The 16,990-nt window shown below is 45.3% G+C and overlaps 1 protein-coding gene across 6 annotated transcripts in view; it reads left to right on the forward strand.

Moving 5' to 3' along the window:
• The first annotated feature begins 4,772 nt into the window (after positions 1-4,772).
• DPF3 (double PHD fingers 3) overlaps positions 4,773-16,990 on the forward strand; it is a 231,301-nt gene continuing 219,083 nt past the window's right edge. For 5 of the 6 annotated variants that reach the window (XR_006387043.1, XR_006387044.1, XM_044271694.1 and 2 more), the window contains exon 1: positions 4,773-4,807. Coding sequence is in view for 3 of the 6 variants with exons in the window: in XM_044271694.1 (XP_044127629.1) it covers positions 4,776-4,807 (32 nt within the window). In the remaining 3 variants the exon portion in view is untranslated. The remainder of the gene's footprint in view (positions 4,808-16,990) is intronic. The other variant, XM_044271696.1, reaches the window with a different exon arrangement.

Here is a 16,990-nt window from a genome sequence, read left to right on the forward strand (position 1 = left end):
AGCGGTTTCTCAAAACCTATCCCAATTTGCCTGAGCTACTGGTGAAGGTGCACCATGTGTGTGCCTATTTCCAAAAGTCATCTACAGCAGCCCCCGGTCTGGCAACGCTGCAGCAGCGCTTGCAATTGACAGCTCACCGACTGTTGTGCTCGACGTTCGACGTTCCACATGTTGGCCAGGCTTTGTGAGCAACAGAGGGCAGTAGTGGAATACCAGCTGCAACATGGTCGTCGCCTTTCCAGTCAGCTTCCGCTCTTCACAAGTGACGAGTGGGCATGGATGTCTGACCTCTGTGAGGTTTTACGCAACTTTGACGAATCAACACAGATGGTGAGCGGCGATGCCGCTATTATCAGCGTAACCATCCCGCTTCTGTGTCTACTGAAACGCTCGCTGCTCACAATGAAGGCGGACACTTTGCATGTGGAAGAGGTGGAAATGTACACAGGGTAATAGCCAGACCACCCTCAGTTCGTCTTCTCAGCGCGAATTGGATGATGATGATGATGAGGAGGCGCAGAAGACAGTTGCCTCCGCTACAGGGGGAAGTACCCATAGCAGGTTTATTCCATCTGTTCAGCATGGATGGGTCGAAGAGGATGAGGAGATTGAGAGTCATTCTCCTGATGAGGACCGCAAAGTCTTGTCTGTTGGGACTGTGGCACACATGGCTGACTTTGTTATGCTGCTTTTCCCGTAACCCTCACCTTATACGCATTTTGGCCAACTCCGATTACTGGTTGTTCACCCTTCTTGACCTCCGCTACAAAGAGAACTTCTCATCTCTCATTCCTATGGTGGAGAGGAATAGCAAAATGGTGCAATACCAGAAGGTCCTTGTGGAAAAATTGCTCCAAGAATTTCCAGCTGATTAACACAGGCGGCAGAGTACGTAGTTCCTAGGGCAACCGAGCAGGGGAGCACAAGGCACTTCCAACAGAGGCAGGGCAACACTCTCCAATGCCTGGGACAGTTTTATGACACTCCGCCAACTCCCTCATCCTGATACATGGCCTAGTGTCACAAGGAGGGAAACATTTTGGAAGGTGGTGAAGGAGTAAATAGCAGACCGTGTCAGCATCCTCAGTGACCCCTCTGTGCCTTACAACTATTGGGTGTCCGAGCTGGACACGTGGCACAAACTGGTACTCTACGCCTTGGAGGTGCTGGCCTGCCCTGCTGCCAGCGTTTTGTCAGAGTGGGTATTTATTACTGCTGGGGGCATAATAACTGATAAGCGTATCCGCCTGTCAACTAAAAATGCTTACAGGTGGCTTTTATGGTGTATTGAATACACTATATTCCCATGCACCCCTTCCACCACTAAAAAGGGTATATGGTTTAATCTTCCTTTTTCTTGTCCTCCTTCTCCATCATATCAACATGCTTATTAGGCTGCCCTCACTCCTAATGTTTTAGAGGGTCAGCTCAGCAGCAGGCCCTCGCCCATAATGTTTTAGATGGTCAGATCAGCAGCAGGCCCTCGTCCATAATGTTTTAGATGGTCAGATCAGCAGCAGGCACTCGTCCATAATGTTTTAGATGGTCACACCAGCAGGCGCTTGCTCCAAATGTTTTTGAGGGTCACCAGCAGGCCATCAATCATAATTTTTCAAGGGTGTGTATGATGCCCTCCTTTATGTGTAATACAGGGTGCCGATTCCTTGTAATTTTTGGCAGCCCTTGCACTTTATGTACAAGTAAATATACAGGAAAGAATGTTTCCTAACAATTTTTCCTCTAAAATTGATTTCATCTTTGGTTTTGTGTGTATTATTGTCAGTCTGTAAAAGTGGTGTACTACTCGGACAACATCGTTCCCAGCAGCGACCTGGGAGTCCATGATGCATCCAGACATCCTTCCCATGCTGAACCATTTCAGTGGTGTTTCCATCAATTTCTGACCTTTTCCTATGAACCAGACATCCTCCTCTCTTCAGAGCAGGGGGTGCCTGGTTTAATGCTCTGATTCTCCCATTGACTTCCATTGTGCTCGGGTGCTTGGTAGAGCACCCGAGCATCCTAAAGTGTTCTACTTGAGCACCTGAGCACTTTGGTGCTCGATCAACACTAGTACAGTGTTTTGTTTAGTAATAGTATGTGGTAATGTTCAGTCACCATTTAGTGGTATTGGTAGCAGTCATGGTTTGGCATTACCTGGATTTGGGGCGAAGTCAAAACATTTACAAGGTGCATACTCACATTTGTTAATATTAGGGTGCTAATAGACTTACATTGTGTGTCAGGATAAATACGTCTCGCTCCGCATCCCAGGACAGACAGATAAACGCTGCAGGCAGCGTTTTGGTGTCCGCCTCCAGAGCAGAATGGTGACTGATTGCAGGCAAACTGACGCATTCTGAGCAGATCCTTTTCTATTCAGAATGCATTAGGGCAAAACTGATCCGTTTTGGACCGCTTCTAAGAGCCCATGATTGATCTCCCAAACGGAAAGCCAAAACGCGAGTGTGAAAGTAGCCTTAGGGTACTTTCACACTTGCGGCAGAGTGATGCGGCAAGCAGTTCAGTCGCCGGAACTGCCTGCCGGATCCGTCAAAGCGTATGCCAACTGATGGCATTTGTAAGACTGATCGGGATCCTGATCTGTCTTGCAAATGCATTGAAATGCCGGATCCGTCTTTCTGGTGTCACCAGGAAAAAACGGATCCGGCATTTATTTGTTTTCAAAAAAAAATTCGGTCTGCGCATGCGCACACTGGAAGGACGGCACTAATACATTCCTATAGAAAAAAGTGACTGATCAGGCATTCAGGCAAGTGTTCAGTTTTTTGGGCGGGAGATAAAACCGTAGCATGCTGCAGTTTTATCTCTGTCCTGATCAGTCAAAAAGACTGAACTGAAAACATCCTGAACAGAATGCTCTCCATTCAGAATGCATAGGGATAAAACTGATCAGTTCTTTTCTGTTATAGAGCCCCTAGGATGGAACTCAATGCTGGAAAAAAACGCTACTACTTCCTTTTCACCCCCCCCCCCCCCCCCCCCCAAATCAATTTCATGCCATAATTTATCATGTTTCCAAAGTTTGTAGTCAATACTTTTTGCAACATGTAATAATTACTTAGGCTACTTTAACACCTGGCGTTTTGGCTTGCAGCGTTTTGGTGTCCATCTGACGAAACTGAGCTAAACTGATTCGTTCTGACACACAGTGTAAGTCAATAGGGACGGATCTGTTTTCTATGACACATTCTGGCACCATAGAAAACTGATCCGTCCTCCATTGACTTTCAATGGTGTTCAAGACTGATCCGTCTGTGGATGCAGACGGTTGTATTATCTGAACGGATCCGTCTGTGTAGATCCATGACTGATCCGCACCAAACACGAGTGTGAAAGTAGCCTTAGGGTTCTTTCACACTTGCGTTGTTTGATTCCGACAGGCAGTTCCGTTGCCTGAACTGACTGCCTGATCAGGCAAACTGTATGCAAACGGATGCCATTTATTCTGACTGATCAGGCATTTTCAAAATGTCTGATGAGTCAGAAAAATGCATTGCAATACCGGATCCGTTTTTCCGGTGTCATCAGGCAAAACGGATCCGTTTTTTTCTTCTTTTTAAAGGTCTGCGCATGCGCAGACCGGAAGGACGGATCCGGCACTAATACATTCCTATGAAAAAAAATGCGGGATCCGGCATTCAGGCAAGTCTTCAGTTTTTTTTCGCCGGAGATAAAACCATAACATGCTACGGTTTTCTCTTTTGCCTGATCAGTCAAAATGACTGAACTGAAGACATCCTGATGCATCTTGAACAGATTACTCTCCATTCAGAATGCATGAGGATAAAACGCATCAGTTCTTTTCCAGTATAAAGCCCCTGTGACGGAACTCTATGCTGGAAAAAAAAAACGCTAATGTGAAAGTACCCTTACATTATTACATGCAAACCCTTATGTTTAGAGCAAATACAGAAACATTCTAAAAGAAACAAAAACCTGATCTTTCATGCAAATTGTGGCCGGTGTTGCTTCTGTCCATAGGCATTTAAAACTCAGAAACCAAACTGCAGCTGGTGTTTCATTTCACCTGTCAAAACAATGTCTCCAGAGGCCAAGTATGTGCCCAGCACAGAAGGCAGGGAGCGGGGGCACAGGCACGCTGCAGTCACCTTGTTTTTTGGAGTTGACAACATTAAGTGACCCCTTAGTGCACGGTGATGCCGGAGCACCGACTGCAGGAGATTAGCTGACACTGAGAAATCTAGGGCCAGAGGTGGGAGGAGGAGGAGTGTGTGTGGAGGGGGTCATATATCATTGCCAAAGAGCCCATCGGAAGAAACTGGAGAGAAGTGGGGGAGGGTTAAGGCAAGATAAAGCTGTGGGCACTGAAAAGAAATGTCAGGCACATGCAGCTTGTGGCTGGAGTCCAGGGTCTGCATGACGGGCAGCAAGTGCAATGCAAGCAGTGAGTTCCCACCTCCTGTAAAGTGCCCAAAAACGCATCCCACTCAGTGTTAACCCCTCTGCTCTGGGCAAAGACTGTACTTTCTGCACAACAGCTAGTAAAACGTCCCCCCTTCTACCTCCTCCTCCCCTACTGCTCCCTGTCCGGCCACCCAAGGGAGTGACCTCTGGTGCTTTGACAGCTCTCTAATACCTAGCAGAACAACCCTTCCAGGACACGCCCCCTCGTCAACCATTGGCTGCGACGCCGGTAGGGCCTGCGCTCATTGGCTCCCTCTCTTTGCCCCCCTCCCTTATCGAACGTTCAGAACTCCGAGACAGACAATATTCTGTTACATTGTAGCAAGATGGCGACTGTCATTCACAACCCCCTGAAACCGTGAGTAGAAATGTGCACAATCCGCGTGTTTCCATATGAAAAAAAAAAGGCGCCTTTCTCAGGCGGAGCCGTCCGCACATAGAGACAAGTGCACACTCCTGCAGGCTGCGCTGCCGCCTCCTCGGCTCCAGGCAGTGGCTCCCACTCCTATCTTTCATTACAGTGCAAATAGGATTTCTTTTAGAAACTGCTTCAGGTAGCTGAGCTGTAAGTTCCTGAGATGGCTCCTGGGTGCAGGGCACGGGTGGTGGCGTCCTGCAGGATTAGCTGTGCTCCCTGCCAGGAGGAGGCTTGACAGCAGCGCCGAGTTTGAGAACTTGGGGATTGAGCTGAGGCAGTGTTGACAAATGGGGGCTGTCACGTCGTCTTTTATCATCCACCACCCACTTCACTGACTGATGTGGAGATTGTCTCCAAAAGGATGAACCGATCCTGGAGTCATGGAGATAGAGCTGCCCATTATCACCAGCTGAGACCACTAGCCTCCTCTGAATGAAATCACATCTGACTGTCTTACTTTTCAAAAGGGCTGCAAATATAGAATCATTTTTGGTCAAAATGTAGAGTTTTTGTATTATTATTATTATTATTATTATTATTATTACTATTGTTGGCTGTCAAACTATCTGTAGTTAGATAAGAGCCTCCAGAGGTGTTGTATTGTTGCACCTGACTATTTCTGCTCTGTGCATGGTTCTACACATTTGTAATGCCATGGGCCAAAAATACTGTCAGATGAGTGATGGGTTGTCCATCTGCTCTCATGTCTGCAGGCAGCTGTATGGCAATCTTATGTGCTTCACAATAACAAATGATTCGTTAGCCCCCTGCAGTGCTGGTTTGTACACTCTGACCCAGGTTTACTAATGGATCTGCAATAAATATTTGCCATTTGATGCTTGAAAAGGGGGTGGGGCTTTGTGGAAATTGGACAGAGATTTGAAAAGGGGAGGGGACTAAGATGCACCATTTTGCTCCAAAATTTTGGCACAATTCCGGTGGAAACATTTTTGCGACAAGAAGTCGCACAACACTTGTCGTGTAGCCCTAGCCTAAGGCCTAGTGTGCGCTCCCTGGCCGTATTGAAGACCGCATTTGCAGATACGCAATACACGGGTTCCGTTCTGTGGGCATTCTGCATCACGGATGCGGACCCATTCACTTTAATGGGTCCGCAAATCCGGAGATGTGGAATGGAACAGTAGCACAGAACTGAGACCCACGGAAGCACTACGGAGTGCTCCCGTGGGGTTTTGTCCTGTACTTCCGTTCCGCAAAAAGATAGAACATGTCCTATCTTTTTTTGCGGAACGGCCGGATCGCAGACCCATTAAAGTGAATGGGTACGCGATCCTCTGCGGCTGCACCACGGTCGGCGTTCGTGAATTGCGGCCCGCAACACTGCCATGGGGCGCACACGTTTGTGTGCAGGAGGCCTAATTCTGCAGTTGTGTTAGCATGATAAATGGATATGGGTGCTCATCATTTATTAAAGACATGACTGAAGCAGCTTCCAAACAGTTAAAGGATTAAAAAAATAAATCTTATTGCTTTGTAAGCATGTTTGTCAATAACCACTATTATTTGTGAGAATCTGTTAAAAAAAAGTTTAGACTAATTAAATACAAGAGACGATTTAGGCTGAGTTCACAACAGCATTCAGCCTTTCCGTTCTCCCGTTATAGGAGCAGGAGAACGGAAAGGACGGATTCGGCACATAACTGAGCCAAACTGCGCGCACAACTTTTGTCTCCGCTCCAAAATAATCTTCTGAGCGGAAACCTAACGACCCCATTATAGTCTATGGGGTCCGTAGGCTCAGTTCGGCTCAGTTATATACCAAATCCGTCCTTTCCGTTCTCCTGCTCCTATAACGGGAGAACGGAAAGGCTGAACGCTGATGTGAACTCAGCCTTACACGTTAACTTTTTATGTATATATGAGGCTACATGTTTATTACCCCACTGACTATTTAAAGTAGGGGTTGTCCAATCACAGCCTTTAATGGCTTTGGCTACTTTCAGATGGAAATAACTCACATTAAGCTGCGGATCGGAGAGGCAGAGTTACGGAAACACACGGCGTTCCGCTGTTTCCATAACTCCCAGAGACATTATCATTGCTTGCTGTCCCCAGTGGAGCTCCCTATCAGTATATCTTTGGAGTGTGGGAGGAAACTGGAGTACCCGGAGGAAACCCACGTAAACATGGGGAGAACATACAAACTCCATGCAGATGTTGATCCATTTCATGTTTGATCATTACAGGAAAACTATTACTATGCAATGAATAGTGCAGTGCAAATTAAGCATTATTGCAATATGCATGCATTAAAATAGTTTTGTTTATGTACATTATTCTCATTGGTAGCACCCCCTGCTGTTAATTCTTTTGGTCCACCTTCCCCTGCATTCAGTGGTGGACTAACATGCTCAGTAGCTTCTTTCCTCTCCTCTTAGTGCTAGTGTTGTGCTCTCATGGTGAAAAGCTACATTTCTTTCTTTCTTTCTTTCTTTCTTTCTCTCTCTCTCTCTCTCTCTCTCTCTCTCTCTCTCTCTCTCTCTCTCTCTCTCTAAATTCATAAAAATATATAGCTATACCTCTTTGTACAGTAGAGAAATAAATTGGGTAGGGCATTACATGCCATATCTCTGCAGCTATAGGGACTATTTTGTATGCAGAGGAGGAAGGGGGCTAACGAGCTAATTGCAGTGCATCCTGGGAGATGCAGGACAGGTGCTTTGTTTTATGTGAGCTAATGCACACCCACAGAAAGGAAAGAAAGTTCTCATGATAAGTGAGTGAATAAAAGTTTCATACTTGTGGCATAACTCCTTTAAAAATGGGTTGTGCAGCAGTAGTATATTGATGACCTATCCTCAGGATAGGTCATCAGTATCAGATAGGCGGGGGTCCGACTCCAGGCACTACCGCTGATAAGTTGTTTGAACGGGTTGCAGCACTCGGCCTCTTAACTGTGCACCATCTAGCATGTTGCGGCGGTGCAATGTAAACGGAGCCTCCGTCTGCATTATTATGAGCGGATCCGTTCAGAACGGATCCGCCCGAACGCTAGTGTGAAAGTAGCCTAATTACAACTTTCAAGTGAATGACTGTGTGCAGTTAAACAGTGAAAAGTTCAGCCTTGCCAATCCGATATTGATGACCTATCCTGAGAATAGGTCCTCAATATACCAGTGCTTCACATACCAGTGCATTCACACGTCCGCAAAATGGGTCCGCAGCCGTTCCGCAATTTTGCGGAACAGGTGCGGACCCATTTCATTTTTAATGGGGCTGGAATGTGCTGTCCGGATCCGCACTTCAGTTCTGCAAAAAAAATTGCGGACAAGAAAAAGTATTTTCTATGAGAGTGCCGGTGATGTGCGATTCGCAAAATGCGGAACCCACATTGCTGGTGTCCGTGTTTTGCGGATCTGCAAAACACATACGGACGTGTGATGTGAATGGAATGGACCCTTAATGTTGTGTTTGCAAAAAACAGTGATAAATTCATTTCAGCCTGAATTCAATAAGAAAGCGCAGACCACAAAAAAGTCTTTGTTTTTATTTTAGTCTAAGGCAACCATAACAACTCAAAAAATCATTTTAAAATCGCCTGGATGCTCCATTTCTTTTGATCTCTTAGTAGAAGAAAGTCACAAGTGACCTTGCAAATCTGACAATAGTTTCAGTGGTGTCAGAAAATCTTAAAGCCTCATTCACACGTCAGTGTTTAACGGACGTCTGCGGTTTAATGTGTGTATTCAGACATCAGTGTTTTAGCACAGTCCGTGGGTCCGTGTTTTTAGCACGGATGCATTCTCTATTTTTTTCAGTGTTCACGGATTCATCACGTCCATTATAGTCTATGGGTCCGTGAAAACCATGGATGCAACACGGACAGCAAAAAACGGACACACGGACCCAACACCGATCCTTCACAGACAGCTTCACGGATGCATCACTGACACGGATTTGAGAAAGGACGCTGACGTGTGAATGAGGCTTAAAAGTGCAGGGTTTTATTACTGATGGCCTGTCTTCAGAATGAATATCAGATCGGCGGGACTCCAACACCCTGCACTGGCGCTGATCAGTCTCCAGCACCAGAACCTCACAGCTCTGTTCGGCTACTTTCACACTTGTGGTAGCATTTTCTGGCAGGCTGTTTCGGCGGGGGAACAGCCTGCTGGATCTCTGCTACTGCAAGTCCAACGTGCACGCTGCGGTTTTTGTCCGGCTGCCTCTCGGTTTGTTTGCAGTGCTGCGGCCGGACCTCCAGCCCGCCCCTATTTATAGTGAATGGAGCCGGAGCGGACCTCCGACGGCACGGTGGACGTGCGGAACAGCCTGCTGGAAAAGGCTACTGCAAGTGTGAAAGAAGCTTTCATTGTGGAGTGGACACCGGGCTTTTAACTGCAGTAATGCTCCTATTCACTTTAAGTCAAACCTAATAGGCATCTGGAGTTCAGGCGTCTATAGGGCTTTGGAATACGTACACTCGTACACCTCTTAAATATCCGTAGGGTACGGGAGTACAGATTTCTCTGTGGGGCTGCATTGAGCGATGTGCATAGACTGCATTGAGCACTGGCATAGACTGGAGCACCGATGTGTCCTCTCCTTCCTGCACATTGCTCACTGCGGCCCCTCAGTGGAATCGGTACACCTGTACACTTCTGACATGTCAGCTGTGTACAGATTCCAAAGCGTGATTGACACCTAAACTTCAGGTGCCTATTAGGTCACTAAAGCAGAAAAATAAGTAAATAAAGTATATTATAAAAATGAATTATGGACCATTTAGAATAGCTTGCGAATAAAATTATTCAAAAGCTTAGGGGCCCTTTAAACCATGCAATTCAAAATAAATTAGGCAAGTAATTGTGTACAGATCTTGGATATTCCTCTGAAAATATCAGCCCTTTTTACCAGGGGCTATCATTAATTGGGGGAGCCAATGGCAGGCGGTGACTGGGATGAGCCAATGGCATTGCGAGCGACAAGAACAAAATCAAAGTGTACATGAGATTTGTCAGATCTCATTTACTTTGCTGGTACTGTATAACGCTGGGGTTTTCTGCACATGAATCCACGCGGAAAAACCGCCCATAATCCACATCGTGTGCAGGCACCCTTACCTTGCCAAGCTCCCTCTCCTCCGGCACCACTCCATCCTCTTTCCAGGACTGCAGCCATGAAATATTATTTTGGCTGCAGCAGTGTGCAGGCGTCTCCACTGTAACCAAGCCATTGTCACAGCTGCAGCCTGAGGAAGAGGACAGTGTACTAGTGCTGGATCGGAGTTGTCTCTGGAAGGTAAGGTATGTTATTATTTTAACAGGATTATCATTTTGCTGCAATAAAAAAGGAACTCAGAAAATCCCTGTAAGCCATTCTTGAGTGGCTTCATTTGTGTGGGGACTGTGTGATTCAGATGTATGTAATGTTATTTGGATTGTCAGACTCTAGGCCGAGGGTAGGCAATCTGCGGCACTCCAACTGTTTTGTAACTACAATTCCCAGCATGCTCCATTTATTTCTATGAGTTCTGAGAAGAGCAGAGCAAGTATGCATGCTGGGAGTTGTAGTTTCACAACAGCTGGAGTGCCGCAGATAGCCCGCCCCTTCTGTAGGCCATGTCAGAAATTGAGGCTGCAATAACAGCTACCTGAAACTGGCCTAGGAATCTGTTCTTTTGCCAGGATTTTCCCACATTTAGGGCTCATGCACACAACCGTATGCCCTCCAAGACATAGGTTACTATGATTCTTTGCGCATAGGGCTGCCCATGGGACTATTGTCTTATGATCTTATGAGTGCAATACAATAGTCCCGCCGGTGGCCCGATGCGCGCAGCATTATAGTAACCTATGATGCTGTGCGCTCCCGTGCGCAAGATGTATGCCGCTCACGGACCGTATGTCTCGGAGGGTATACGGTCGTGTGCATGAGCCCTTACTCTGTAACTTTGTATCCCCTTTATGGCCTGCTTCTTTGCTGTAAAACTCCTAAAATGGTCAACGCAGATATAATACCAGTGAAGCAATTCATAGCAGTGAAAACCATTGTGCTGGTACTTCTTTCCTGCTCTATGGTGCGCCAACAAATATAATTCTTCCTTCATACTGTGTAAAATATCATAGAGGGGCGTCCCCTGCAGCTCTTGTGCTGAGAAACGTTTGCATCACCCCATATTAGAGGGGAAATATATAGCCAACGGAAGCTCTCACACTTGCATCCCGACACATTTTATACATTCATGTGTACCCATGCAGTACACATATACATTAATCACACTTTCATACTTGCCTTGGTAAGGAAAGAATGTGTCAGGGCAAGTGGATGATGCCAAACAGGACAGGAAGCAGCTGCTGCATCATAGGGGAGAGAGATCCGGTCCAGCAACTCAATAATTTTATAGAGCCGGCGTGCTGCCTCCTAGTGGCTGTATTATGTATCTATAATATAATATGCTAGTATGGAAGCTTGTACTGTTTGGCAGAATCTCTCTCTTTGCGATGATGCAGCAATTGGGGCTTTAAATGGAGGACAAATACGTAATTAAGTACTTAAACAGAACCTGTTATGCTGAAAATGGTATAGCGCAGGGGAAGCTGAGCAGATTGATATATACCGTATTTTTTGCACCGGCCCATAAGACACACCTAGGTTTTTGAGGAGAAAAAAAAGAAAAAATATATTTTGAACCAAAAGGTGTGCTTTTGGTGGGTTTTGAACTAATGGTGGTCTGTGGAAGACACTATTATGGGGGAGGGGGATCTGTGGAAGACACTATTATGGAGGGGATCTGTGGATACGCACTGTTATGGTGGATCTGTGGATACGCACTGTTATGGTGGATCTGTGGATACGCACTGTTATGGTGGATCTGTGGATACGCACTGTTATGGTGGATCTGTGGATACGCACTGTTATGGTGGATCTGTGGATACGCACTGTATCATATTGCACTCTATTCATATGTAACCTGTAGGCATGGGAGCTTTGTTAAACTTTATAAATCCCCTGAAGCAGGCTGGGCAGGCACGTGACGTAGTGAGTGACGTTACGCTGCCGCCCGACCTGCCTGCTACTGGAGTTTGGAGTGAGTACCACGTGGATTGCGATACTGCTTCAGAGGATTTCTATAGTTTAACAAAGCTCCCATGCCTACAGGTTACATATAAATACTACAGTGAGTGGGGCCCGGTGTAATAGAATACAGTGCTGCATCGGACCCGCTGCCATTCCAATATCAGTTGCCGGCCCCCAGCCCCTCCTCCCTCACCGCTGATACATTACCGATGTATCAGTGTTAAATGGCAGCATTCGCCCCATAAGATGCACTGCCATTTCCCCCCCACTTTTTTTTTGGGGGGGGGGAGTGCGTCTTATAGAGCAAAAGATATGGTAGTTTTGTGGGAAAGTATTCACTGTAACTTATAATGTATTCCTTTTATATCTGTGCCAATTCTGGGCGTTCATGTCAGCGAGACGTCCTATCAGTAATTGACAGCCTTCCCTCTTTGAGGTAGAGGTCCTGTCGGTGATTGACAGCCTTCCTTCTATCACTGTGTATATATAGATAGCTGTCAATCACTGATGGGACCTCTTCCTCATAGAGGGAAGGCTGTCAATCCCTGATAGGACCTCTTCCTCATAGAGGGAAGGCTGTCAGTCACTGATGGGACCTCCCCCTCATAGAGGGAAGGCTGTCAGTCACTGATGGGACCTCCCCCTCATAGAGGGAAGGCTGTCAGTCACTGATGGGACCTCCCCCTCATAGAGGGAAGGCTGTCAATCACTGATAGGACCTCCGCCTTATAGAGGGAAGGCTGTCAATCACTGATAGGACCGCCTTCTGTACTTCAAAGCCCAGGATGAGCACATACAGTCCTGATCAAAAGTTTAAGACCACTTGAAAAATGGCCAAAAAATCATATTTAGCATGGCTAGATCTTAACAAGGTTCCAAGTAGAGCTTCAACATGCAACAAGAATAAATGGGAGTGAGACAAAACATTTTTTGAGCAGTCAATTTAATAAAAACAACGAATAAACTGAAACAGGCTCTTTTTCAGCTGATCAAAAGTTTAGGACCACACCTCCCAAAAGATTATGAACTCAGTAATGAGTAGCTCCGCCGTTATTGTTTATCACTTCAAAAATTTGTTTCGGCATGCTTCATGCAAGCGTTTCCATGAGGGGAGTGGGAACATTTCTCCAAGTGGTGAAGATGGCCGCACGAAGGCCATCTACTGTCTGGAACTGTTGTCCATTTTTGTAAACTTCCCTTGCCATCCATCCCCAAAGGTTGTCAACTGGATTTAGATCAGGGGAACATGCAGGATGGGCCAAAAGAGTGATGTTATTCTCCTGGAAGAAGTCCCTTGTCCTGCGGGCATTGTGTACTGTAGTGTTGTCCTGTTAAAAAACCCAGTTGTTACCACATAGACGAGGGCCCTCAGTCATGAGGAATGCTCTCTGCAACATCTGGACATAGCCAGCGGCCGTTTGACGCCCCTGCACTTCCTGAAGCTCCATTGTTCCACTGAAGGAAAAAGCACCCCAGACCATTATGGCGCCCCCTCCACTGTGGCGCGTAGAAAACATCTCAGGTGGGATCTGCTTGTCACGTCAGTAACGTTGGAAACCATCAGGACCATCAAGGTTACATTTCTTCTCATCAGAGAATAAAACTTTCTTCCACCTTTTGAATGTCCCATGTTTGGTGCTCTCTTGCAAAGTCCAAACGAGCAGTTCTGTGGCGTTCAAGGAGACAGGGTCTTTAAAGACGTTTTCTGTTTTTGAAGCCCTTCAGTCTCAGATGCCGTCTGATGGTTATGGGGCTGCAGTCAGCACCAGTAAGGGCCTTAATTTTTGGTCGAGGATCGTCCAGTGTCTTGAAGGACAGCCAATTGGATCCTCCGGCTCAGTGCTGATGAATTTTTTTTGGGTCTTCCACTTGACCATTTGTTCCATAACCCTCAGGATCATTTAAGAAATTCCAAATGACTGTCTTACTGCGTCCCACCTCAGCAGCGATGGCGCGCTGTGAGAGACCCTGCTTATGCAGTTCAAGAACCCGACCACGTTAAAAAAGGGAGAGTTTTTTTGCCTTTGCCATCACAACATGGGACTACCTGAAAGAAAATGACAATGAATCCATCTTTGCACAGATTTGGCCTTTTAAAGGCATGTGGTCCTAAAATTTGGATCAGCTGAAAAACAGCCTGTTTCAGTTTAATCGTTATTTTCAGTTAATTGAATGCTCAAAAAATGTTTTGTCTCACTCTCATTTCTTCTTGCATGTTGAAGCTCTACTTGGAACCTTGTTAAGATCCAACAATGTAAAATATGATTTTTTGCCATTTTTCAAGTGGTCTTAAACTTTTGATCAGGACTGTATATAAAGAAATACATTGTTACATTAAGTTACACTGAATCCTTACCTACAAAACTATATATCAATCTGCTCAGCTCCGCCTGCTCTATAACATGCTGTCTGTAGCTGACATTGAATTTTCATGGTGAAAGTCTCCCTTTAAGTGTGAATGAGACCTAATGCTCTGTTCACGACCAGTGGTAGATATCATATATAGATTAGTTACTCTGCTTTTGTAGACAGTCTAAGTGTACTGCAGTCGTTGGAATATACCTGCTCATACCTATACATAGACATACCTGTTTTATATGTAATTCCTATAGTTATTTAAAGAGGACAGTCAACCGCTTTGTTCTTTAATCTTAATCAGACCACCCATTCTGGATATGTGCCTCCCCCCATTACTTAAGGGGCGTGGACGCTGGGTGTGGTTTGCCAAGGAGGCAGCATCAACATCACTTCCGTCGAGGTGGAGTCTCTCCATGGCTTTGATATTGATTAGACCGCATCAGAGCGATAACGACGACTCCATCCTGAGAGAAGAGAATCTAGTGCCTTGGCAAACAACACTTGGCTATATAGCTCCATAACTAATGGAGGACGTTTCTCTGGATCGGGGAGTAGCGACTTCTTGTGTCATTAGTCACTTTCAATTCTTTTTAGTTCTCAAAGCTTCTAAAAACCTGTGAATGGGTGATTCATATACAGTTGCAAGAAAAAGTAAGTGAACCCTTTGAAATGATATGGATTTCTGCACAAATTGGTCATAAAATGTGATCTGATCTTCATCTAAGTCACAACAATAGACAATCACAGTCTGCTTAAACTAATAACACAAAGAATTAAATGTTACCATGTTTTTATTGAACACACCATGTAAACATTCACAGTGCAGGTGGAAAAAGTATGTGAACCCCTAGACTGAGACCTCCAAGAGCTAATTGGAGTGAGGTGTCAGACAACTGGAGTCCAATCAATGAGATGAGATTGGAGGTGTTGGTTACAGCTGCCCTGCCCTATAAAAAACACACACCAGTTCTGGGTTTGCTTTTCACAAGAAGCATTGCCTGATGTGAATGATGCCTCGCACAAAAGAGCTCTCAGAAGACCTACGATTAAGAATTGTTGATTTGCATAAAGCTGGAAAGGGTTATAGAAGTATCTCCAAAAGCCTTGCTGTTCATCAGTCCACGGTAAGACAAATTGTCTATAAATGGAGACAGTTCAGCACTGCTGCTACTCTCCCTAGGAATGACTATCCTGTAAAGATGACTGCAAGAGCACAGCGCAGACTGCTCAATGAGGTGAAGAAGAATCCTAGAGTGTCAGCTAAAGACTTACAAAGTCTCTGGCGTATGCTAACATCCCTGTTAGCGAATCTACGATACGTAAAACACTAAACAAGAATGGATTTCATGGGAGGATACCACAGAGGAAGCCACTGCTGTCCAAAAAAAAAACATTGCTGCACGTTTTACAGTTTGCACAAGAGCACCTGGATGTTCCACAGCAGTACTGGCAAAATATTCTGTGGACAGATGAAACCAAAGTTGAGTTGTTTGGAAGAAACACACAACACTATGTGTGAAGAAAAAGAGGCACAGCACACAAACATCAAAACCTCATCCCAACTGTGAAGTATGGTGGTGGGGGCATCATGGTTTGGAGCTGCTTTGCTGCGTTAGGGCCTGGACGGATTGCTATCATTGAAGGAAAAATGAATTCCCAAGTTTATCCAGACATTTTGCAGGAGAACTTGAGGCCATCTGTCCACCAGCTGAAGCTCAACAGAAGATGGGTGTTAAAACAGAACAACGACTTAAACAGAAGAAAATACGCCTTCTGGAGTGGCCCAGTCAGAGTCCTGACCTCAACCCGATTTGAGATGCTGTGGCATGACCTCAAGAAAGCGATTCACACCAGACATCCCAAGAATATTGCTGAACTGAAACAGTTCTGTAAAGAGGAATGGTCAAGAATTACTCCTGACCGTTGTGCACGTCTGATCTGCAACTACAGGAAACGTTTGGTTGAAGTTATTGCTGCCAAAGGAGGTTCAACCAGTTATTAAATCCAAGGGTTCACATACTTTTTTCACCTGCACTGTGAATGTTTACATGGTGTGTTCAATAAAAACATGGTAACATTTAATTCTTTGTGTGTTATTAGTTTAAGCAGACTGTGATTGTCTATTGTTGTGACTTAGATGAAGATCAGATCACCTTTTATGACCAATTTGTGCAGAAATCCATCATTCCAAAGGGTTCACATACTTTTTCTTGCAACTGTAGATACTCCAATACATTCCTTGTAACTGTGTAGCATTGGGTCCAGGAGTTGGCAGAGTATATTGTTCATGGAGTAGGAGTTGTTTTATTTGCTTTAGCTATCATATTGTCTTTACTATAGCACCTCCCTTTAGCTGATAAGATATCCGTAAAAGTGTATTATGCATTAAAGAAAATACAATGTAAAATGGGGTAGATTTTTTTTATTGCATAAACACTTAAAGAGAATGTGTCATCAGAAATTACTTTAAATACAGTTTTTAACTCTCTCTCTCCTGATTTGTAGGGATTACTGTTTTGCAGTCATCTCATTGGCATCACAAGCAGAATTACAATGGCAGACGAAACCTTTGAATAGTTACCTCAGGGTTAACGATTCATAATTAGGTGATACTTGCAGCTTATCTACTCCCCCTCCCTGTACGGTGACCCCTGCAAAGGTCACGGATCATGCCTACAATCCCCTCCAGTCTATGGCCTGTGTGGCAAATCTAAATGCTGTTAA

Source organism: Bufo gargarizans, chromosome 11, assembly GCF_014858855.1.
Source record: "Bufo gargarizans isolate SCDJY-AF-19 chromosome 11, ASM1485885v1, whole genome shotgun sequence".
Lineage (NCBI taxonomy): Eukaryota > Metazoa > Chordata > Amphibia > Anura > Bufonidae > Bufo > Bufo gargarizans.